The sequence below is a fragment of the Heptranchias perlo genome, chromosome 7, assembly GCF_035084215.1.
Source record: "Heptranchias perlo isolate sHepPer1 chromosome 7, sHepPer1.hap1, whole genome shotgun sequence".
In the NCBI taxonomy this organism is placed as follows: domain Eukaryota; kingdom Metazoa; phylum Chordata; class Chondrichthyes; order Hexanchiformes; family Hexanchidae; genus Heptranchias; species Heptranchias perlo.
Window position 1 is genome coordinate 27,462,670 of NC_090331.1, and position 25,098 is coordinate 27,487,767.

The window sequence follows — 25,098 nt, forward strand, 5'->3', positions numbered from 1 at the left end:
GCTTCACAGAATCTTTTATCAACCTATTTTTCTGTATGGCATTCCCCAGGGACATACCTCTCGATGCTGTTGGCGGCCATGCCTTCAGCTGCCTAGGCCCTAAGCTCTGGAATTCCCTCCCTAAACCTCTCCGCCTCTCTAACCCTCTCTCCTCCTTTAAAACCTTAAAACCTACGTCTTTGGCCAAGCTTTTGATCATCTGTCCTAATATCTCCTTATGTGGCTCGGTGTCAAATTTTGTTTGATAAAGTTCCTTTGAAGTGACTTGGGATGTTTCATTACCTTAAAGGCGCTATATAAATGCAAGTTGTTATTGTTATGCCATCCTTATGATGGAGGAGGAGGAACAACAAAACCTGGAGACAAGGATAATAAGGCAGCATGGTAGAAGATAGCAGCACACCAGGTACTACCCTCCAAAGCGTATTTATAGGCCGCACAATTCCTTTGATCATCTCTCGGAGGAGCTTTGTCAATTCTCTAAGGCTGCCATTGCACATCTGTACAGCCTTCTAGATGAAGATCTGCAGCCTCATTCCACTGGCAGAACTCCTCTGACTGCGGCTATAAAAGCGATCACTGCCTGAATTTTTTTGCTTTGGATCCTTCCAAGCTGCCACAGAGGATCTGGGTAACGTCAGCCAAGTCATTCAACTGCTCACAGATGTGCTCTTTAACATAGCCGCAGAGTTTATAAACTTCAGCATGCATCCAGATAGTAGAGGGAGTTCTACCTGCTAGCTGGATTCTCCAGAGTGCAAGGTGTCACAGATGGCACACACATGGCACTGAAGGCACCAACAGAACAGCATTTGCCATTATGTGAACAGGAAGGGGTTCCATTTATTCAATGGACAGATTGTCTGCGATACTCAGAAGATCAATGCCCAGCAAGCAAGCAGCAACACGATGCATTTATTCTTCTATGAGGACAAGCATGTGAATGGATGGGTCCTAGGAGACATGGCCTATCCCCTTCTGCAGTGGCTCATGACACCACGTGGCAACTGAGAACGCAGGCAGAGGACATAAGCTGCAAAATGGCTTGTGGTGGAGAGGACCATAGGAGTCTTAAAGAGCAGATTTTGCAGTACATGCCTCAAAGGTTAGCAAGAATCCTGAATGCATCCTGTTCCCTACACAAGATTGTACCCCAGGAAGGCCTGCAGTTCTTCATGGATGATGAGGAGTCTGAGGAAAAGGAGGTACAGGCCCTAGCACATCAGGAGGATGACCACTTGGATGAATTATCTTTAACAGCTGCAAAGGCCATTTAAAGTCTGATACTACAGGAGGTGTTTATACAGTGATTGGCTACAACGGCTATCATCCATTTTTTAAGGCGAGAGCCCACGGGTCCCACAACTCTGAAGCCATTGACGGCCTTCTCCTCAGCTTCTACTGGGAAGAGTCCACATCCTAGCATACCTCCCAGAACTTCGGTTCCCACCTGCTTGATGAGTCAGCTGTTTAGTACTTAAAGCCATTTTGATGCTCAAGAAGATGGAGAGAATTTGCATTTTAGGTCAATCGGCACATAATGGCAAATGCTGTTCTGTTGGTGCCTTCAGTGCCATGTGTGTGCCATCTGTGACACCTTGCACTCTGGGGAATCCAGCTAGCAGGTAGAGCTCCCTCTGCTATCTGGATGCATGCTGAAGTTTATAAACTCTGCGGCTATGTTAAAGAGCACATCTGTGAGCAGTTGAATGACTTGGCTGATGTTACCCAGATCCTCACTATCACTGTCTAAATCCACCTGGGTGCAACTCCCTGAGCCATTGCTTCGGAGAAGCAGCAACTGCCACAGTTGAAAAACTGGGAGGGGGAGGTGGGTTGGGACAGAGGTAGACAGGGTAGGATCAGCACGCTGGCTCTGTGACCTCTGTCTACTCTCCTCCTCCAGAACTTCCACATCTTGCACCAGTGGAAAAGATGGGCTCAGGTCCATCTCCTCTTCCTCAGAGTCCTCTTCTCCCTTTGGAGGTCCCATGGCTGTGGTGGATCTGCAGGAAGAAATGGCCGAAAATGAGAAGGAATAAATGAGGTTGCTGCTCGAGATGAATGAGAGATGGAAAAGGTGCTGAAGGTGATTTGTGCCTTTGGTTGTGCTCAGGACAGCTAAAGCAAGATCGTAGGTGGCTGCAACTGAGGCACTCCCCAAGTGTTCAGCTGAAGATTGAAATCTGTCGAGAGAATGTAAAAGGCGGTGCCATTTCTGCACACATTTCCTGGAGGCTGAGCTACTCACTCCGTTGCTACACGTGACTTAGACCAGAGCTTGCTTCAGGTGATAGGCAAATCAGCATATTTACAGGCGAGTAGGCGGCGCTAATTTTTTTTAATTGGTGCATAAGCAGTGTAGCTAACGTAAAAGAAATTTAGGCCTATTATCATCAAAAATTAGATAAGTCAAGTAATGTTTAAGTGAGGTGACGAGTGCTTAACCAATTAAATGCAGCTTAGCGCTGAAAGTTAATTGGATCGCAAGATTTTGATCACCGTAATACTTATTTATTTTACACTGCAACATCACTTGAAATTTTCCACGTATTGATCTAACTCTTTATTCAGTGTAGATTTCCATGACATATTGTAATGTTAAAATGAAGAGGGAATTCAGTTCTCACCAATAAATTTTGTTAATAACCTGGACGTACGATAAAAGCTATAAGAAATGTGTACCTTGTGCCTGAAAATATTTAGATAAATGATACTAATTACCTGCGGTTCACACGTCTTGTTTGCAGTAATGATGTGTATACATTACGGAACAGCATGTTTACTCTTGAATTAGCCGTACAGTTATTCACTCACAAATGTCAGCACTTGGCAGTTGGTACATATTTATAGTTCAAATAAAACATGAAAGGTTGTAAGAAAAGTGTTTTTGTTTGGTTGATTGTCTTGGAAATGATAGTGTTACATTCTAACCTTTAGGAATTACAAATTAGGGCATGAAAGCACATTGGGCAGGAATTGCTTACAAAATAAGAGCGCTCAACAGCGCTCACCGTTGTTCGTGGCGAAATGGAGGAGCAAGTTCCAGCGTGCGCACATGCGCAGTGAAACGTGAAAATCCGGAACTTGATCCTACTGGTTCGCCGGCGATACGACAACTTCGAATTAAAAGCTATATCGTCCACTGCAATCAGAGAAATCATTCAAAAAGCATCAACTTGCTTATTTGCCCACCTGTAAAGTAACTAATATCACCACAAAACAGGTACACTTAAAAAGCCGGCTTAAAAAGTTGGAAGCCGGCAGAGACAGTGAACGCAGCTTTTCAAAAATGCTGCAATCTGATTGATTGAGAGGACAGTGTGATCCTCTCACTTCTCCCAGGGTCCTAGCTTCTCTTGAACTGTCGCCGGGCTTGGGCTCCTCTATGCTTCCTATTTGAGGAGGTGCCCAATGTGAAGACCACATTAAGTTAGTGGGTTAGTATAAATCTATTGACCGGCGAGCACTGTCGGTTCGCTGCCCGGAGCAATTTCTGCCCTGCTATTTGGGCTTCTTCAGGCGTAATGAGGTGAGCACTGTGTAATATATTAGAAACCTATTTTTGTACTTAGATAAAAGACAACCCATCCTCCAATCCCTCCACAAAGCTATCATTTTCCTTCAATCTCCAGTAGCTATTTCCCCCTCACCTTATTTTTTGCCTTCAACTTCTGCTTAAAAGTTTTTTTTTATGCTTCCCCCACTCCCTTTGTCCATATAACCTTCCATTCCTCAGTGCTACATTTTTAATTTAATTGCAGTTTCGCCTTCTGGAAATTTTCTTTCACATTTCGTTGGTGCTTTTGTTACTTTTGTGCTATAGCTGTTCCCTGTTGTTTAAATCTAAAAAGCCGACAAAGCAAAAACAAGCTTTGGCATATAAATCAGACTTTGGTAACAAAGTGTATTTTATTTAAGCATAAGCTGACTTAAAGTATTGCTGACAACATTTGTGTGGCTGTTTTATTGTATAAGAGCACTATTTATAATTCTGAATTTGGAGCTATGTAGCAATTTTAATATTTTCTGAAAGTTTCTGAAATAACTGAATGTTTAGCACAGTGAAGATAAAATGGGTAATATAATAAGTTCATCAGCCAGCAATTTTATTCCTTCATAGAAGTGTTAAGTACTTTTGGACAGCCTTACATAATCAGGATTTTTTGGAGGGGAAGCTAAATTGGGTATCTAAGGATTATCTGAGCTCTAAACCTGGTTGTGTCTGTCTTTAGAATCATACTGTTACAGAGTGCCATTTTCTTTGGAACATTCTCTCTCTCTATATATATTTTTAAACACATACAAAAAGGTTCCTGGTAAGTAACACTAATACATGGCGTATTGGAATCTCTTACATAAAAGTTGAAATAAATTACCATCTTGTGGTCATATTTAAAAGCTGGGCAAAGAAGTTTGCACAAGTTTTCGTCTAGCATGAAATCCAATAAATCTTTTTGTATTTGGGACTCTGTGGGGGTGGGATGATTTTGAGGCCTCATAGCTGGTGGAAACTGGGCAGTGGCAGCACTCTGATGGTGGGTAATGACTTAGCTCCCTGTTCCCGCTGACGGAGTGACCGTCACTATCTTCCCCAGGACCTACCACTGGAGTGTCGGAGTGCCCACCTGGGTCAGGGAGTAGGCCCTTTTAATAAGCAGACTGGTGGCCTCGGATCTGGGTTTCCTGCCGCCTGACGTGTCTTGGGTTTCGCTGCCCAAGCAGAGACTCCCGGGGGGTTGTAGAACCGCGCAGCCCCAACTTGCCCGGGCCGCCCAGCGGAACAGGTAGGCCCGTGGCTGCTTCCACACCGGGTCTCTCCCCTTGCCGAGAATTGTAGCCCCCGGATCTACCTCCTTCTAGCCCGGAGGCTGGCCGATATTGCGGCGACTTGGAGCCGATGGGCTGCCCCAGAGCGCTCATTTTCCTCCTGCAGCCCACCGGCCCTTTACTAATGAGGCCCAGCCCTCAAATGGACCGGGCCTTCCGCCAAGACCATCGAGTGGGTGGCCAGAGCATTCCGCCAGCCAGCCGCATGGAGACCACTTCGGTGGGGGGGGGGGGGCATATTTACCTAATTGAATAATATTAAATATAATAAATCTCCATTATTTTTACAAAAAAAGTAGGATAAGATATGCTATCCTGAATGTATATAAAACAGTATTTATTAACTGCAGAGGAAAGGTGCTAAACGTTGACTCAGTTAATACTAATTACATTCTTCTAATTTACGTTTTCTGAGTTTGCACTCTCCCTTTCAGGTGAAAATTCAGCTCGTGGAAGCAACGGTGGATGCAGTAGCCTGTGTTTGATCATTCCTGGTGGCAGAGTGTGTGCTTGTGCTGATGGTCAGTATTTGGATGAGGACAATGTTACTTGCAAATGTAAGTCCACTATTTTGTATCTGTTCTCTTTCCATTTGTTACAGTAGTTAAATTCTAACTTTGTCCCCATCCTATCTAAATGGATCTATTTTCCTCCCTTTTGAAAGTCAAGCTGCCTTTCATAAAGAGGCAGTATAGTCCAGAGGGGTTAACCCATACCCTTGCATGTTATATGAAGAGATTTTTGTACACTTATAACTGAGCCTCACTTATCTTTGTTGTCCTGTTTTATAGTCTATAACTAGTGGTTAGAGGCATCTTGGGAACGGGCAATTTTTGTAGCTGTGATATATAAAGTTCAACTCCAGGGATAATAATGAATAGCGAGTTGTACCCACAGTTCACCGTCCTCGCTGAACTGGAACTTCGTATCACCACAGTAGTTGGAGTCCCACAGGAAATATCTGTTCCCAGATTGCTGCTAGCCAGCTATTATAAAGCATAAAATAGAATAACATGACATTGAGTACTCTACTGAACTCTTCCTTTACATAACATTTAGGATTTTAGGGTTATTCAGTCGACCATACTTCCCTCTTAAACTTGGAGGGAAAAAGGTCACTGGTATCTGCCACTTCTACCACCATTGCTATCTCTTTGTTCAAACAAATGAGAAGCAAAATATTTGGAAAGAAAACATTTCTTCTGAGGTTGGGAACCTGACCAAGTGGGCCTTTACTGAAGAGTTAGAAAATTCACATTTCCATGTGTACTTCATGGAATGTGAACCCAGGAGAATGCTTTTATTTTAAGTAACATTTTATTTCAAGAAGCTAGTCATTACAAATAAACAATGTACAAATCCAAACTGATGTTGAACAATTAAAGGATAAATATTTTCAATTTTTAATGAGGAAAACCACATACAAGTTTAGATACTGATGTGGTAATGGTCTGTTATTAACAAGGCATTTACAGGAGGACACATTAATGGCAAAGTTTTGCATATTTGTTCAGTAGTTTCACATGCTTCAGGATTGGGGCTGTCATGGGGAAGGCATAATTGGATAATAGTGCCTAAGACTATGCTACCTTTTCTAGGGGTGTTGTTGGGTTGGGTCACTTGTGCAGTTGAGAGCAGGTGGTGTCCTTGCATGGCATGTCTGTCATTATCCTGCCCCTCCTCCCGCAGGAAAAGGCCATTCAGTCCCTTGAGCCTGTTCCGCTAATCAGTTGGATCATGGCTGAGCTGTATCTTAACTCCATCTACCTGCCTTGGTTCTGTAACCCATAATATCCTTGCCTAATAAAAATCCACCAATCTCAGGTTTTGAAATTTTCAATTGACCTAGCCTCAACTGCTTTTGGGGGAAGAGAGTTCCTGATTTTCACTACCCTTTGTGTGAAGAAGTGCTTCCTGACATCACCCCTGAATGGCCTAGCTCTATTTTTAAAGGTAACCCCCACCAGAGGAAATAGGGTAGATAGAGAGAAACTATCAACTCCTTTTAATTATCTTAAATACCTCAATTAGTTCACCCCTTAATCTTATGTACTCAAAGGTATACAAGCATAGTCAATGCAACCTGGCCTCATAATTTAACTCTTTTAGCCACTTTATGTTGTGGGACTTGTGAGAAGAAACTTGTAAGATCTTCCAGGACTAGATACTCTCCATTACTTTATTTTTTATGGTTAATGCAAAAAGCAGCTTCCACAGGCAAGCTCTCAATTGATGGACCAATGACATTGTGACTGATCGAATATTTCAGCTGCAAACTATGAATTTGGTTTATTAAGAAATAAAATTGTCAAAAGCAACAATCAGGTAACAGCGGAAAGACAAAATCAATTTATAAAATCTGAAAACATTGCAAAGCTTCAGTAATTCTTGTAACTTTGAACATACGTCAGCTTCGTTATTACTTGGTGGAGCAGATGTTTGCTAAAGAAACTGTGGAACCTTGATATTTTGAAAGCCGAAGTGTGACCAAGAAAGGTTAAAAGGGATAACTTCACAATAAACAAATCCATGACTCAAAATAGGCTGTAAAGGTAACAGGTGGCCTGACAGAATTTTCTGGTGCAATGTTTACACCCGTGAGACAAAACAACTATAATAATGAATAAGGTTAGATTAACTTTCTGGTGGGCTGGCAATCTCATAATTAACTCTGCCTCCTTCTTGTGATAAGAACATTAATATTGGGCATTTCAGTCACCTATGTGGACTTGGTAATTAACACTCATTAGACAGTTCTCCACAATAGAGTTGACTCATCCCACTAACCATGAAGTGGCATCAACACATAAGACGAGCCAAGTGCATTTTAGAGAGATGGACATACATTCTGTTTCCAGTAAACAAATTTAAGTGGTCATCAGCTGGCCAACTATCAAAATTCCACGAGGACATTTTAAAAATATAGTGGCTTATTTTCCTTTTGTGGGCAACCACAAGGCACCAACAGGTCTGCAGCCGAGCAGCCTGGCCACCAACATCGCAAAGGCTAGTAAAGGAAGGACTTGACGTTTAGGCAGGGAAGGAAAGAATGAAAAGTTGGCGGTGGGGGTGAGGGGGTGGTGGGAATTGTTTGTAAAACACTAATAGGTACAAGAATTAGGCCTCGAGGTGTTGCTGATTTATAATAAATATATAAAGAAAAAAATTGAAAAGGGGAGAGGTTCAAGTTCCAGGAAGGACAACAAAAGAAAAGAATTGTGGAAGTTTTTCCCTTTTTAATGTAACAGATTCTGATGCTATAAAAAAGCATTCAAAGACAGAATATACACTGCAGGTCTTAGTAAGGAGAAATTGAAAAAAACAATGTTAATAAATAGATCCAACTGCACTTTTCCTTCAGTGCTGCTGACCCACTGAATATAACATTAAACTAGTATTTTCTGGCTGCTGACCTTTCTTCCGCTGTTGCTGCCCATCCAGTATATAATCACATTTCCCTTCTCTTTCATTTATATTCTCCCTCGTAGCAATGTTAAGGGCCATCCCTTTGCATTGTGCTACATTCTGTTCTTTTGGAAATCTCTGAACTTTCTCTTGACTGAATCACAAACTCCGATCACACTGTCGAAAATGTCATGCTTGAAAATGCCGCCTTCTTCTGTTACCTTCAGTTCCAGCCTTTGATGCTTAGGTTTCACTGATGGGCAAATTGCCCCTCCATGTATTAATTGAAAAATTAACACCAATGGAAGGTGGGAAGAACTTTTTTTCTAAATTTGGTTTAAATGTAAGGACTGATATTGGATGGAATGGGAGGAATTTTCTGGGGGAACCTTGGAACTACACAGATGCTCACCACCCTACCCACAGAAATATAAATGAGATGAAATGCCACAAACACTAGGTTATACCACAAATTCCAAGGGTTTTGGGACCTATACATCCATGAGACACAAACCAAATTGACCTGTAAATCGAATTGCATGTTTAAGTCAGTGTTGTGGCAGAATTAGTGAACTGTGCACTGGCTTTAAGCAGCTACGTACTGATTAGAATTGCACTGCTCATCTGTGGCTGGAAACTCTCTTTGCTGCAGCCAGCCATTGTTCTCAGTGTAGGGTTTGTTCCATTGTTATCTTGTCAGCTGCATGCAGCAATTTGTGATGTTAGTAAAGCATAAATTATCTTAAAGCAGGCTTTTAAGTCCAGCTGTGGATAGTTCACTGCCAAGCTTAACAAATTTAATTCCATTGAAAGCTTTTGATTTTTAAAATATTCTGTTTATTGATGAATTTTCATGCTTATCAAGGTGATGTCAGTATGGGGAAGGGAACACTTTCCAACTTTTGGCACCATGTCCCCATTTATAATAAAACAGAATAAGATGGATGAAAAGTAAAGCTCCCTCTATTGTGGTGTAATAATGTGCTTTAAATGAACATTAGAACACCGTCAGCCATCCTTATTGCCACTCTGAATGAGACTGTCAGTATAGCATTAAATTATTTTTCCTGTAAATCACTAGATCATTTTCCTGTATATTTTCCTTCCGATGTCAAAAAGTGAATAGGTAACAATAAAAGAATCAATCTGGAGACATCTCTAAGATAAATTGATGTATAGTAAAGAAATAGCGGGTGCATTTACTTGGGGGTTCCACCACTTGTTCGCCATAACTTCGATGGAAGAGCTGTGGAAACCCCAGAAAAATGGTACAAACTCTGTTCACTCGTTTTCCAGGATTTCTGTGGTTATGGCAGGCGAATGTGAGAACCCCCAAGGAAATTTACCCCATACAATCATGAATACAGTCTGTGACCAAAACACTCAACCGGTGTTGATTCTGGAAACATGAAGGAACTATTTTGAGATGAGGAAAAAAAGGGAGCTCATAATCCATGGATTTCAGAATTCTGCCTTTTTTCTTCCAACTCAGATTCTTCTGCAATGTAAAAGATTGCATGATGTGTGGAATAGAGATAGAGAATAACTTACAATTCACATCATGGGCTCGATATTACCAGGGCTGCGGGTTCGCGGCGGGGGGGCTACCCACGCGCCCGGCGAAATCAGTCTGCCCCGCGTGCGATCGCAGCCTAATTGGATCCACTTAACTGGTCTTCCGGGTTCCCAACTGCAGAGCTGCGCGTCAGGCAGACTGCGCATGCGCAGTAAGATCTGTCAGCTGGAGGAGCTCTATTTAAAGGGGCAGTCCTCCACTGACTGATGCTGCAACAAATAGGAAAAAATACAGCATGGAGCAGCCCAGGGGGAAGGCTGCTCCCAGTTTAATGATGCCTCACTCCAGGTATCATTAGATGGGGTGAGGAGGAGGGGGAGGACAGAGATCTTGCCCCCGGCAGGCGGGAGGAAACGGCCCGCCTCTGCCACCAGGAAGGCCTGGCTCGAGGTGGCAGAGGAGGTCACCTGCACCACCAACATATCGCCCACCTGCATAAAGTGCAGGAGGCGCTGCAATGACCTAAGTAGGTCAGCCAAAGTGAGTACACTTACTCATCCCCCTACACTCCATCTGTGACATCACCGCCCCCACCCCACACCTCCTTCTGCACTGCCAACACTACTCTGTCACATCACCCCTTATACCCACTCAAACCTCATCCTCATCTTACCTGCACTTACTCACCTCGCCAGTACTCATCCCACCACTACCACTCAACCCAATCCTCATACAATCTCGCGGCTCTATCTCATACTCACCCTCTCATGCATCTCTTTCACGGTCAACCGCACTCAACCTACCACTACCTGTGCTGCAGCCACAGGGCATGCATCACATACGTGCAGTAGGAAGCGTAAGGCAAACGTGTTGTGAGCATGAAGGGGATGCACAAGGGTGTTTGAGGGTTTGTCATGGTTTTTACTTATATTGAATTTCTGACCAATTCACATCACATATTATATTGACACCACTATTGCCACGTCTTGGCGAATCTTGTCTGGTTTGTGCAATAATGCCCTTTCCTGAGGATCACAATGAAGACCCACACCTGATGCCACCCATTGTGTCACTGCAAAGTGGGTGTAGGTGTATTTGCAGGGCTCTTTTGTGCAGACGACTGAGACACGTCGGCGATGTCCCCGGTGGCACCCTGGAAGGATGTGGAGGAGAAGTTGTTGAGGGCAGTGGTGACTTTGACAGCGACAGGTAAGAAGATGGTGCTCGGGCCAGCCGGGAGCAGCTCAGCATGAAGGAGGCTGCAGATGTCCACGACTACATGTCGAGTGACTCTGAGCCTCTGTGTGCACTGCTGCTCAGAGAGGTCCAGGAAGCTGAGCCTCGGTCTGTGGACCCTGCGGCGAGGGTAATGCCCCCTGCGACACATCTCTCTCTCCAGTTGCCCTTCCTCATGCTGTACAGGTGGATGTGTCACAGCACTGTGTTGTGGAGCTCCACGTGACAGAGGTGGACGGCTTGGCCGGCGAGGCTGGTGATACTGTTCGCCCTCCGAGGAAGTCATGACTGCAGCTACGGCGGCCCCCATCCGGAAGATGTACATCCAAGGGGGTCCGCAAGGTAGGTACATGTGTCTGGACCCCGGGGTAAGTGTGCAAGTTGGTGAATTTGATTGTCAGGAGGAGGGTGGTGGAGGCCAAACTTTGTCCCAAATGACAGAGTGGCCTCCTGCAATGAGTGAGGGTCTCCCCCCACCACGTGACAAATGGACCTTTGCAGCTGCCACAGGCTGATGGCTACAACACGTCCATTTCAACTAGGAGCGTTTCCCCCAGTACGGGAGGCAGTCCCAGTTGTTTCCAAAATCCCACCCCTCCTGACATATTCCCTTAATCAGGTCTGTTAATGACCTGAAATAGCAACATAAATACTGTAAAGTGGCACCCCGCCGGCTTTAATTGCCTGCGGGTGCTAAAATGGAGCCCGAGAACGCTGTCAGCCATCCTTATTGAGTAAAGGATTTTGGGCTCATCAAATTAGCTTCTTTGATTAAAAAATCTGAGGGTAGAAATTTCTTTAGGCCCGTCTTCGGCCCTTAAATTGTCAACACGCACGGAGCACGTACCCCAACGTGGAGGTCTGAGGCTGGCCTGAAATTGGGTTTCAGGCCTCATTATCATCATCTGGTGAGCTGCCAGCGCCCGTCTCCAGAGGCAGCACGCCCATTTTAAAAAGATGAATGCCGGGCTGCTGCTGACAACATCCCGGAAAAGAATTCATTTCAAAGTATAAGTAGCAAACTCAGTCTCAAAACACATGAGATATGACAAATATAGTGTGGCAAAGTGAATCTACCTAACATTTTGAAAGATTATACTTCAGTGAGATTTTTTTTTGCAACAAAAAAGCACTCCATCTACTGGATTTTTTTCATATGCAGACTGACAACTTCTTTTCTCCATAGATTTTCCCAATTGTTCAATCGAAAATGCCCCAAACTAGGAACTCTGAACTCAAATGCAATTGTGTTCGATTAGAGACCCATAAGATCATTCATATCCTCCAATACATATGTCAATTACGAAAGTAAAAGTACAAACACTTCTTAGGTCTTGACACTGAAATGGCCGTTTGTGCTATTTGGTACAGTGTTGCCTGTTTGAAGTCTATCTTTTACATCAATACTGACAACAATGCCAAACTGTTTTTATTCAGGAGCAGTCAAAGCAAATGCTGTCATGTGATAGATGCAATGAAAAGGTTTAAAGTTACTGTGTTAGTCGTGGTTTACAAATGATGATGATGAGGATTCATGCTAAGCCGTTTTTCAGAAAAAACATACAGACTAAATGTGCTTTGCACGCTATAACACCACTCCAGTGAGACCATCTCTGAAGGGACAACGCAAAGAGGTGCACCCACTGTATTAGTGCCAAGGGGCGTGATTTCGACCTGGAGCTGGGAACTGAGCGGGTGGGTATATATTCGCATGGGAAACCAGGAAGTGAGTTGAGTGCGTCAGAATAAGAGCATAAGAACATAAGAAATAGGAGCAGGAGTAGGCCAATCGGCCCTTCGAGCCTGCTCCGCCATTTAATAAGATCATGGCTGATCTGATCCTAACCTCAAATCTAAATTCATGTCCAATTTCCTGCCCGCTCCCCGTAACCCCTAATTCCCTTTACTTCTAGGAAACTGTCTATTTCTGCTTTGAATTTATTCAATGATGTAGCTTCCACAGCTTCCTGGGGCAGCAAATTCCACAGACCTACCACCCTCTGAGTGAAGAAGTTTCCCCTCATCTCAGTTTTGAAGGAGCAGCCCCTTATTCTAAGATTATGCCCCCTAGTTCTAGTTTCACCCATCCTTGGGAACATCCTCACCGCATCCACCCGATCAAGCCCCTTCACAATCTTATATGTTTCAATAAGATCGCCTCTCATTCTTCTGAACTCCAATGAGTAGAGTCCCAATCTACTCAACCTCTCCTCATATGTCCGCCCCCTCATCCCCGGGATTAACCGAGTGAACCTTCTTTGTACTGCCTCGAGAGCAAGTATGTCTTTTCTTAAGTATGGAGACCAAAACTGTATGCAGTATTCCAGGTGCGGTCTCACCAATACCCTATATAACTGCAGCAATACCTCCCTGTTTTTATATTCTATCCCCCTAGCAATAATGCGATTGCAACTCAATTGAAGGTAATTATTTTTGCTTCCGGATTTCCCGCACGACAGCCAGCCACATTGACAGGTTGGCTGCCTGTCGGGAGGGAAAGGAGCTGGGAATCAGAGAAAAGGGCGAGATCATGGGCTGTGGCGGACATCGGGGGTGGTGGAAGGGAGTTGGTCTGATGCCATGGAGGACCTCGGGGTGGGGTGTCTGATGTTGGAGGTGGAGACTGGTGAGGGGGTGGGGGGGACGTGGAGAAGATCGCAGGCCGGGAGGTGATCAAGTCATCAGAAAAGTTGGAGATTGGGAGTCGTCGGAAAAGTTGGAGGTAGGGAGGGGGGGTCTCGGACATTGGACGGGGCGTTCGGACATTGAGGGGAGATCGGACGATCGTGGGAGTCCAATCGTTGCAGATAAGCTTGTTGGGCCTGGAGGGATCACTCCTGGCCCACAAGCAGTGCTATAAAGGCACTTACCTCATGGATCCGGCCCTTCTCACCTCCTCTCACTGGACAAGATTCACGAGCCACGGGAAGCCCATGCAGGTGAGGTTAAATTAGTCCGCCCATGCAGGTGAGGTTAAATTAGTTTCAGCATTAGAATCAATAATAAATTAAGCACCACAACTATTTCAATGAGGTAAATTGCCCCTTTAACAATCCACCCCCGAGCTTTAAGTAGGAATGGGACTTCTGGGTTTCTGTTGCGTGCATCCAACCGTGCCTGGGTTAACCCGAAAGTGTTGGAGCCAGGTTGCGGTCCCATTGCTAAAATCTACAATTTTGATTACCCCCAGCCCATCCGTTCTTTGGGGTTAAAACCATCCCCAATATGTCTACCCTGGTACTCTGCAGAAAGAGCAATTGACTGGGTGAAGTGGAAATGCATTTTGATGATACTCAAGAGGATGGCCTTTGGCACATTCAGGATGTGGATTACAATCCTGATAGACAAATTCCACTCCCACGGTTTGCACCCGTGACTTCAGCTGCTCTGCATTTCTACTCCACTGGAGGGGTAGGGGGATCAGACATGGATGTCTCCTATCTCCCATCCTCTTTGTCCTGGCCACAGAACCCTGATGATGTGCATCTGAACAAATCCAGGCATCCAAACAGTACAGACAGCAGGGACTCTGGACAAAATGTCTGACATAATTCTACTATTTGTAACCAACCCAGTCATCTCACTCCCCAGCATCAGAGAACTTAGGTGGCTCTCTAGTTACAAACTCAACTACCCTAAAACAGAGGCACACCTCTCACAGAGGACATCCCCACACAAATATGGGACCCCTACTCCTTTTCGTAATCAGGCCTTAGATCTTATATACTTTGGTGTACCTCACACTGAAACTCGCCATTTTGTACAAAAATAGCTCTCTAGTCCTACTCCCTCACCCCCATCCAATGTAAATACCAATCTAACTAGATGGAATAACCTGTTTAGGTAAACACAATAGAGATGAATAGTCTCCCCACATCATCTACCTATTTCAGATGCTGCCTGTCAAGGTAATGAAAGAACTTGCATTTAGACAACACTTTTTAAGTTCTCAGGACATCATAGCATAGACCACTTCACAGCCAATGAATTACTTTTAGCAGTGTAGTTACTATTGTTAGTAGGCATACACAACAGCTAGTTTGCACACAGCAAGGTCCTACGAACAGCAATAATATCAGTAACCAGTTAATCTGTTTTGCTGGTGTTAGTTGGGGGTTGAATGCTTACCTTGACCCTGAAAACTCCCCTAATCTTCTCCAAATAGTACCATGGGATTGTTATGATTACCTGAGCAGATAGATGGGTCTTTGGTTTAGTGTCTCATCCAAAAAACTTAGGTACCAGCCCAACTTATCACTTGACTTGAACAGTTGGATCTCCAAGGGGAGGGGGACAGGGCAGTGGGTTTCAAATAAGCCTCATGTCTAAACTTGAAGCCTCCTAAACTTCATAGAATAATGCAGGTAGCCCAGGAGCACCTTCACCACGCAGACTTCAGTGGTTCAAGAAGAAGGCCCACCACTACCTTCTCAAGGGCAACTAAGGATGGGGAATAAATGCCAGCCTCGCCAGTGACACCCACATCCCGAGAATGAATTTAAAAAATCCCAGTGATTATTTCCTACTACCTGGCCTCCCAGCAAAACCTAGGACTAGGCATGGAGGCCAAGACTCTACCATGCCGCTGCACAACCTACGTTAGAAGAGGCGACCAGAGAGGCAGAAGCCCATTGTGGCTGCAGGAGCTTGGAGGTAGCTTTGTACCTTGCTTAAGATCCTACTAGGTCTATCAGTCTTCTCCCAAAAATGGCACATGGAAAGGTCCCAGGAATCACTCTGATTGATTCAGAGCCTGGCGAGAGAAAGGGATTTCCGGCCAGATCATGCCCTTCCACCAGTTAGCTGGCAAATTTCACCTCTCTTTGCATGACCAGTCGTGCTATCTTCAGATGAGGTAATAATTTGTAAACTTCAATATGAGTCAAACGCCACCCTCTAAACCTTTCCTCCATTCCTCAGTTTCCTGTAAACACTCCATCCTATCCACCGTACTCACTCTTCATGACCAAAGACAGGACAGAAAATCTGAGGAAAGCCTGGGATCAGGACCTAGGCCATATGTTAAAGGAAGAGGAATGGTGAGAGATATCGAGATGATCCTTAATATCACCAACTGCAACAAAGTACATAGGTTAACTTGTGATCATACCTCAAAAATATTTCACGCCACACACAACCTCCACAAATTTCATTCCTCCATACCAGACAACTGCTGGACTACACCTATTCTGATCATGCCATTCTTTATAGCACTCCTTGAAACAGTAAACACTATCACCAGTCTTGGATTGCCAGAGGACTGAGCTTAATGATTGCAGTACCTACCCTCTGGAGAGCACGAGTCCTTTGTAAAAAAGCAGGTTAGCACAAACTCACTACTGGTTGTGATATAAGGTGCATCCTGCTCTGTAATGAAGTGCAATCCTCCTCACAACAAATGCGGTTGAAGCACATGTAAGGTGTATCCCAATCAGAATGAGTGATGTTCGACCTCCACCGAGAACTGGAGTTAATACTCAGTCGTCTGGGACCCATTGTTAGAGACTCACCAACAATAACTTGCCCTTTCCCAGCACAGCAACTTGCCCAATGATCGTGAGGGATAATCCCCCCAATTGATATGGCCACTGGTAAGCAGGGCCTTTCCCCCTGCATCTCCAAACTAAACTACTCCTCAAACAAGCTGACTCAACCCTTTGACCTGCACTGCTTCAATGCAAGCATAGTCATGCCATGAAATCTGAATGTATCAAGGCACTCCTCCCACAAGCACCAAGCAATCAAAATGTACAACGACTTTATGAAATATATATCTGGATGTACACTTCTGAGAATTCAATAAAAACAAAAGAAAAATATATTCAGCGGACACTTAAGCTCCTGTGTGTGATTAATATCTTACTGTGAATAGCAGCTGTGCAGTAGAACATGATTTTAGTGCTTTAAAAATATTATTATTGCCCTGTTTCAAAATTTACTTACAAGCTGATAATCTGTCAACTATCAGTGTTATTTGTTAGCTGTTAGAAATATATGAACTTTACATAGTTTCTTAAAGGTATGACAATGTTTGGGAATATAGTTTTGAGGGGGGGAAGAGATTGCCTTTTGAAGAAAGAACTTGCAGTTAAATGGCGCCTTTCATGACCTCAGGATGTCCCAAAGTGCCAATGAAGTATTTTTGCAGTATACTCACTGTTGTGATGTAGGAAACCACAGTAGCCAATTTGGACACAGTGCAGTCCTACAAGCAGCAATGAGAGAAATGACCAGATAGTCTGTTTTTGGTGGTGTTAGTTGAGATGTAAATGTTAGCCAGGATACTGGGAGAATTCCCTGTGCTTCTTCAGAAAGTGCAATGGGATGTTTTACGTCCACCTGGGAGGATAAACAGGGCCACGGCTTGATGACTTATCTGAAAAAATAGCTGAGACTTTCACTTGAAAATTCTGTTCAATGCACACTGAAAATGCAATAAGTAAGCAAAATAACACTTGGTAATTGATGCCATCCAATGATTATCATCTGAAGTGCAATAGTAATACAGTATAGCTGCTTAGCACCTCATGATGACAACCAGTGTGAACTAAATGCTTCAAACTTTAAAAAAATCAAAAACGTTTTGGGGCTGAAAATCTGAAGGTGGGAATCACGAGATCACACCCGCTGGTGCCCTCGAGCCCTGACCCCACTGAGTCAGCAGGAGACATCTCATTACCAAAAGATGGGTGGGTACAAGTGCCACTTCAGGCTCATCGCTTGTATCCTCTTGCCCATGGTGGCCAGAAACTCTAGTGCCCTCCTGCCCACAGGGATGGGGGGAGAATAGGGGGGATTGCCTAGGCCAAATCTTTTCCAAATCCCATGGTACCTGCTGCCCAAGGGGACCAACCTGTCAAAAAGAATTCTTCAAAAATCCTATTTAGGGAACAAGCCATTTGCCCGGTGTAGGGAGTTTCTGCCCTTTGCTGTCATTTCCCTTGCATATGGAGGTTCCATCAAGGCACCAGAATCTCCGAGAAATAATGGCGATCCAGCGTAGTCCTTGAACAATTTTGAAGCCCTTGTTTCATTGCTCTAAATATATAGTAATAACCTTCAGATTGGCTTAGTGCTGATTAAAAAAAATCTAAGGACCTTGCAGACAGATTCTAATGTCCACATTTTACCAAAAAAAAGACACACACAAAGTGATCAGCTCAGCAAACTCAGAGTGAAAGTAGATTTAGAGTCTTCATTTTCAAAATCAGGACATTGATCTCAGGTTTGTTTTTCACATAATTTTTAGACCGAGGAGGATGACAGCATGTACTTCAATGATTTTTTTAAGTTTTTTACATTTTCATGAATTACACCAATGAAAAGCCTTCATGAGAAAACTAGTTAAAGCAATTCTTTGGTCCTGCCTTTACACATTCTGACAAACTTTGTGATCTTTGTGACCTATTGAACGTCGTTATTCAGCTCAAACTATGTTGCTATTGTAATATTTTCAAAGATTAATCATCAGTTAGGGAAAAAAATAGAAAATTTCATTCAAAATGTAAAGTTTGTGCAATTGGTTTTTGCCCTTCAGTTAATTGAAATGTCAGTTTTGATTTTCATGCTGATAATTTTTTTCAAATTTGAATTATGGCACTGTACTATGATCGACAGGAACATGCTGTTTTTTCTGCCATTAACAACAGCTTTCAAAATTTCGAGTTCATACAAATATAAGATGGAATTTATTTGTATAAAGTTAAATTTGAAACGGCTCATTCTTTAGCACATTGAAAAACCAAAAAGTGATCTGATGGAGGGTCACAGATGAAATCAAGGCCTTGATGTTAACTCCCCCCCCCCGCCCCCCCCACGATGGGCGGGAGATGGATGGAGGGTGGTTAGGAAATAAGAAATGGGCAACACGACCTCAACCCGTCACATACAATCCTGCCGCCATTTTCACGGCTTTGGGTTTCATGGCATGCGAGTGCCCCGGAAAGGAAATCCGGCATTAAAGGGGAGATGGGAGCTGTTGGCTCCACAAGGTAAGTTCCTTTTACAGCACTCCTTGTGGGCCAGGAGGAGGAGGAGGAGGAGGAGGAGTGCTCCCCCACGGCCCCTCAAGGAAACCTTTGGCCTCAACCTCTGCCGATCGCGGCCTCTCTCTCCCCGCTGCCAGGTTCGCAGATCCCCCCCAAAGCACCGATCTTAGGCCTTCCCCCTTCCTGATTGCCGGGAACGGTCCCCAAGTGTCCCCAGCTGCGGCTTCCTGCCGCTGGTTTTCCTGCCTGGCAGCTGGCCAGCCTGTCAATTTGGCTGGCTGCTGGGTGGGAAATGGAAGAAAATAATTATAATGAAGTCCTATCGTTAAATTCGGCAGGTCCTCCGCGTCCCCGGCTTGATGCGTTCCTTGGCCGTTTTCACCCTCCCTGCCTCCCCGCAAATATCAGGGTCGATATGTGGCAATGCTACCGATAATTACATCGAGTTTATGACAAAGAAACAGGTCATTCAGTCCACACAAGCCTACTCCCACCTTACTTCATCTCACCCTGTAGCCATAGCGTTCTATTCCTTTCTCCCTAATGTAATTACCTAGCTTCCCATTAAATGCATCTATGCTATTGGCAACTCCATGTGGTAGCGAGTTCCACGTTTTCACCACTCCCTGAGTAAAGAAGTTTCTCCTGAATTAATTATTGGATTTATTAGTGACTATGTTATATTTATAGCCCCTAGTTTTGGACTTCCACACAAGTAGAAACACCTTCACCACATCTACCCTATCGAACCCCATCATAATTTTAAAGACCTCTATCAGAGAAAAGAGTCCCAGTCTGTTCAGTGTTTCCTGATAGTTGTACCTTCTAAGAGACTTTTAACTTTCAAGTTGACATTTACTTCACAAGCCCCTCTAAAAAAAACTAATCCCTGGTTGAAGACAGAAGAGTTATTCTCTGCCCATGGATGACTACATTTCCTGAAGAATAAAGATTCATTGACTTAAGCTAATACAGCTGTGGAAGATATTTGTAAACTGTAAAAAAAAAGGTTTGCAGTTACACAACAGAAGCCACTAAGAATAAATAAATTCTTGTACAATCATTAAAAAACGTAAGTTCAAATACACTGTTAAGAACTCGTCATTAACAACAAATCAGACCAGTTGTTCCAGACAAAGGGCTCGAAATTAGCACCCGCTATCGGGTGCGTTCCTGGTGGGGGGCTCCAAAAATCGGGGAATCCCGGAGCGGGTCGGGAGCCCGGCTCCAACCCGCCCACTTCCGGGTTACCCACAGACGCGCCGACGTGCACGCGCAGCCCCCGCATGTGGGACTCCCGCAGGCAATTAAAGCCGGCAGGGTGCCACTTAAAGTATTTATTAAGGTCTTTCAGGTTGTTTAGAGACCTGATTAAGGAGATATTTCACATGAGGTGGGATTTTACAAACAACTGGGACTGTTTCCCGTACTGGGGGAAACACTCCCAGTTCAAATGGACGTGTTGCAGCTATCAGCCTGTGGCAGCTGCAAAGGTCCATTTGACAGGTGGGAGGGGGAGACCATCACTCATTGCAGGGGGCCACTCTGTCATTTGGGACAAAGTTTGGCCTCCACCACCCTCCTCCTGACAAGAAAATTCACCAACTTGCACACTTACCCCGGTGTCCAGACACATTTACCTACCTTGCGGACCCCCTCAGATGTACATCTTCCGGATGGGGGCCACCGTAGCTGCAGTCATGACCTCCTCGGAGGGTGAACAGCATCACCAGCCTCGCTGGCCACGCCATCCACCTCTGACACGTGGAGCTCCACAACACAGTGCTGTGACACATCCACCTGCACAGCAGTGCACACGGAGGCTCAGAGTCACTCGACATATTTTTTTTTTTATTCGTTCACGGGATGTGGGCGTCGCTGGCAAGGCCGGCATTTATTGCCCATCCCTAATTGCCCTTGAGAAGGTGGTGGTGAGCCGCCTTCTTGAACCGCTGCAGTCCGTGTGGTGACGGTTCCCCCACAGTGCTGTTAGGAAGGGAGTTCCAGGATTTTGACCCAGCGACAATGAAGGAACGCCGATATATTTCCAAGTCGGGATGGTGTGTGACTTGGAGGGGAACGTGCAGGTGGTGTTGTTCCCATGCGCCTGCTGCCCTTGTCCTTCTAGGTGGTAGAGGTCGCGGGTTTGGGAGGTGCTGTCGAAGAAGCCTTGGCGAGTTGCTGCAGTGCATCCTGTGGATGGTGCACACTGCAGCCACAGTGCGCCGGTGGTGAAGGGAGTGAATGTTTAGGGTGGTGGATGGGGTGCCAATCAAGCGGGCTGCTTTATCTTGGATGGTGTCGAGCTTCTTGAGTGTTGTTGGAGCTGCACTCATCCAGGCAAGTGGAGAGTATTCCATCACACTCCTGACTTGTGCCTTGTAGATGGTGGAAAGGCTTTGGGGAGGACATCTGCAGCCTCCTTCATGCCGAGCTGCTCCCAGCTGGCCAGAGCACCATCTTCTTACCTGTCGCTGTCAAAGTCACCACTGCCCTCAACAACTTCTCCTCCGCATCCTTCCAGGGTGCTACCGGGGACAGCGCTGACGTGTTTCAGTCGTCTGCACAAAAGAGCCCTGCAAATACACCTACACCCACTCTGCAGTGACACAATGGGTGGCATCAGGTGTGGGTCTTCATTGTGATCCTCAGGAAAGGGCGTAATTGCACAAACCAGACCAGATTCGCAAAGACGTGGCAGTAGTGGTGCCAATATAATATGTGATGTGAGTTGGTCAGAAATTAAATATGAGTAAAAACCATGACAAACCCTCAAACACCCTTGTGCATCCCCTTCATGCGCACAACACGTTTGCCTTACGCTGCCGAATGCACATATGTGATGCATGACCTGTGGCTGCAGCACATGTAGTGGCAGGTTGAGTGAGGCTGACGGTGAAAGAGATGCACGAGAGGGTGAGTATGAGATAGAGCCGCGAGATTGTATGAGGATTGGGTTGAGTGGTAGTGGCGGGATGAGTACTGGCGAGGTGAGTAAGTGCAGGTAAGATGAGGATGAGGTTTGAGTGGGTATGAGGGGTGATGTGACAGAGTAGTGTTGGCAGTGCAGAAGGAGGTGTGGGGTGGGGGCGGTGATGTGGCAGACGGAGTGTAGGGGATTGAGTAAGTGTACTCACTTTGGCTGACCTACTTAGGTCATTGCAGCGCCTCCTGCACTGTATGCAGGTGGGCGATATGTTGATGGTGCAGGTGACCTCCTCTGCCACCTTGAGCCAGGCCTTCTTGGTGGCAGAGGCAGGCCGCTTCCTCCCGCCCGCCAGGGGGAAGATCTCTGTCCTCCCTCTCCTCCTAACCCCATCCAATGATACCTGGAGTGAGGCATCATTAACCTGGGAACAGCCTTCCCCCTGGGCTGCTCCATGCTGTAATTTTTCCTATTTGTTGCAGCATCAGTCAGTGGAGGACTGCCCCTTTAAATAGAGCTCCTCCAGCTGACAGACCTTACTGCGCACGCGCAGTCCGCCCGCCGCGCAGCTCAGCAGCGGGGAACCCAGAAGACCAGGTAAGTGGATCTTATTAGCCTGCCATTGCGCGCGGGGCAGACTGATATTTCACCTGGCGCGTTACCCACGTGCCCAATCGCCCCCCCACCCGCCGTGAACCTGCCGCCCTCGTAATATTGAGCCCAAAGTGTGAATGCCTACAGATTACCCTCAATACTGTGGTGATGCCTTGGCAAGGCAAGAGAAGCTGGAGTTGCTCACCTGAGAGCAGTGAAAGTTGAGGGGAGATTTAATAGAGGTGTTCAAAATCATGAATGGTTTTGATACAGTAAATAAGGAGAAACTGTTTCCAGTGGCAGAATGGTCAGTAACCAGAGGACCCAGATTTAAGGTAATTGGCAAAAGAACCAGAGGCGAGATAAGGAGAAATGTTTTTACGCAGCGAGTTATGATGATCTGGAATGCACTGTCTGAAACGGTGGCGGGAAGTAGATTCAATTATAACTTTCAAAAGGAATTGGATAAATACTTGAAGGGGAAAAATTTGCAGGACTATGTGGAAAGGGCAGGGGAATGGGACTAATTGGATAGCTGTTTCAAAGACTTGCGTAGGCACGATGGGCCTCCTGCTGTGCTGTATCATTCTATGAAGACAAACTAGCTCAAAATGACTGATGACATTTTGGATAGATCATTATTGGGAATTTAAATGGAAAATGAGTTAAATATAATTTGGCATTTTATCGTCTATTCCATTTCCAATCAAGCTGAAAACTGTGACAAAACCAGCAAGTGAAAAATATTCATACCAGTTCTAATAATAATATTTGGCTTAAGTAAATAGTATTTCTGAAAGTTGAAAACAAGGAAATGAGGGTCAGAAGATGTGAACCTTTGTTAAAACTTAAATAAAAGCAATAGCTTGATCATTTATTTGCTTCTCTGAGTACAAAAAGGAAAATAAATGACCGTACAAGTGATGAGCAAATATAATCTTCCCCATTATGTTTGTACAACAGCTATGGTATGATTTTAAAATAAACTATTTTGATAGAGGTTATTTAAAGCTTGGAGGATTCTATGATTCTGCCATGGTAGTGAGGTGTCCCTTACCTTGATTTCTAGACATGACTATTTATAGGCCTAATTTTATCTGTGATTAATCTACTTGTGTGGATTTGTATTCTGAGCCCAGGTTATGATGGTATGTGAAACATCCTTACTAATAGGGGATAGGCAGGTAATCAGCCCAAGGCCTTTATCAATGCAGCTTTAAATCTGGCAACTTGGAGGTGTACAATGTTTATTCGGATCATTTGCCCTTCTCCCCCATTTGGAATGCAATTTGCATCTGCAATGTGCCCCCTTTTCATAGCGTGATTGAGATTCAGAGTTCTCCACCTTGTACTCAGGTCCTACCAATCCATTGGTGCTCTGGAGTGAAAGTTCTCTCTTAAAACATGTTTTAAATAGATTGTTATTTATGTTATTTTTGTTATAACCATGTTTTTATCTTATTTATGCCAGACCTAGTTTGAAATCCTTTCATGATTCATCAGATTGATGAATAAAAATACACAGCAGAGCTTTAAAGATTGAAAACTTTTTTTCATTCCTGATTGCTGTGGAAAAATGAAGAAAATCCCTACATTTCCTTTCTAAGGTTTTCTTTATGATTTAATCGTTCTGGAATCTGTAAACTGGAAGAAGTGGTGAAATGAAACTCACTTTCTTCAGGCAGAATAAACTCTTTCACAACAAAGATAAGCCCAATTGGAAAAGGATTTCTAGTTCAGTAACTTCTTCAGACTTAATGAGGATTTAAAGTGAAATATGTAATTATAGCTGAATAATAATCATGCTGTGTATATCAAATACAGCATACATATTTATGGTATTATGATAACATTATGGGGGTAGAGTTTCCGCTTTGGGCGCAATTAGGAAATTGCTCCTAAAATGTGCTTGAAATTGTGCTGGTTGGGTTACAGTTCGAGTTTCCGCTAAATTAATTTGCATAATCACAAACGTAAAATCTTCCCTGAAACAGCGCAATTGGGCACTGCAATAGAACATAATCGTTTCTTGTTTTCTTCTTTCCATTAAAATGTTTTCCTTGATCTATTTTAGAGTGGTAATCTGGTGCAGTTTTATTAACACAGCTCAAAATGGGTTTATTAGCAGACATAATCATTTTTAATAAGTGTCCAGTCCTCCACCTGTGAGTAACCTGATTTCAAATCACTGAAAATGACTCAAAAAACGATACTGAACCATTTAATTGTTTCATTGGTGTACACTAGCGAAATTCTTGGTAAATTAAATATTTTTTGATATGAAAAAACTTAAAGTGTGCTTACTAGTGCCTGTGCGCCTAAGAAAATGAACACAATTTGAAGATCCTTCCCAAACCAGCAGAATAACACAATTTCGAAATGGGGATGTCGCCATCTTTGTGGGTGGGGCCTGATCCAGGCGGTTTGAATCTTGAACCAGCGTAAAAGATCGCAAAAAACACAAACGTAAGTGGTTTAGGTCGTAACTTACTTACGTTTAAAATTCCCCGATATTTTGCTCTGGTTTTGCCAATGTCGCCCGGATTTGGTAATATTACTAGTGTAAACAAGCGGAAACTCATGCCTCTGATATTTTATTCTTA

The 25,098-nt window shown here is 44.3% G+C and overlaps 1 protein-coding gene across 1 annotated transcript in view; it reads left to right on the plus strand.

Annotated features, from left to right (window-relative positions):
* The window catches only part of LOC137323576 (low-density lipoprotein receptor-related protein 1-like), a 1,400,855-nt gene that overhangs the window by 763,150 nt on the left and 612,607 nt on the right, over nucleotides 1-25,098 (plus strand). Inside the window, exon 15 of the mRNA XM_067987196.1 lies at nucleotides 5,265-5,387. Coding sequence (XP_067843297.1) covers nucleotides 5,265-5,387 — 123 coding nt within the window. The remainder of the gene's footprint in view (nucleotides 1-5,264; nucleotides 5,388-25,098) is intronic.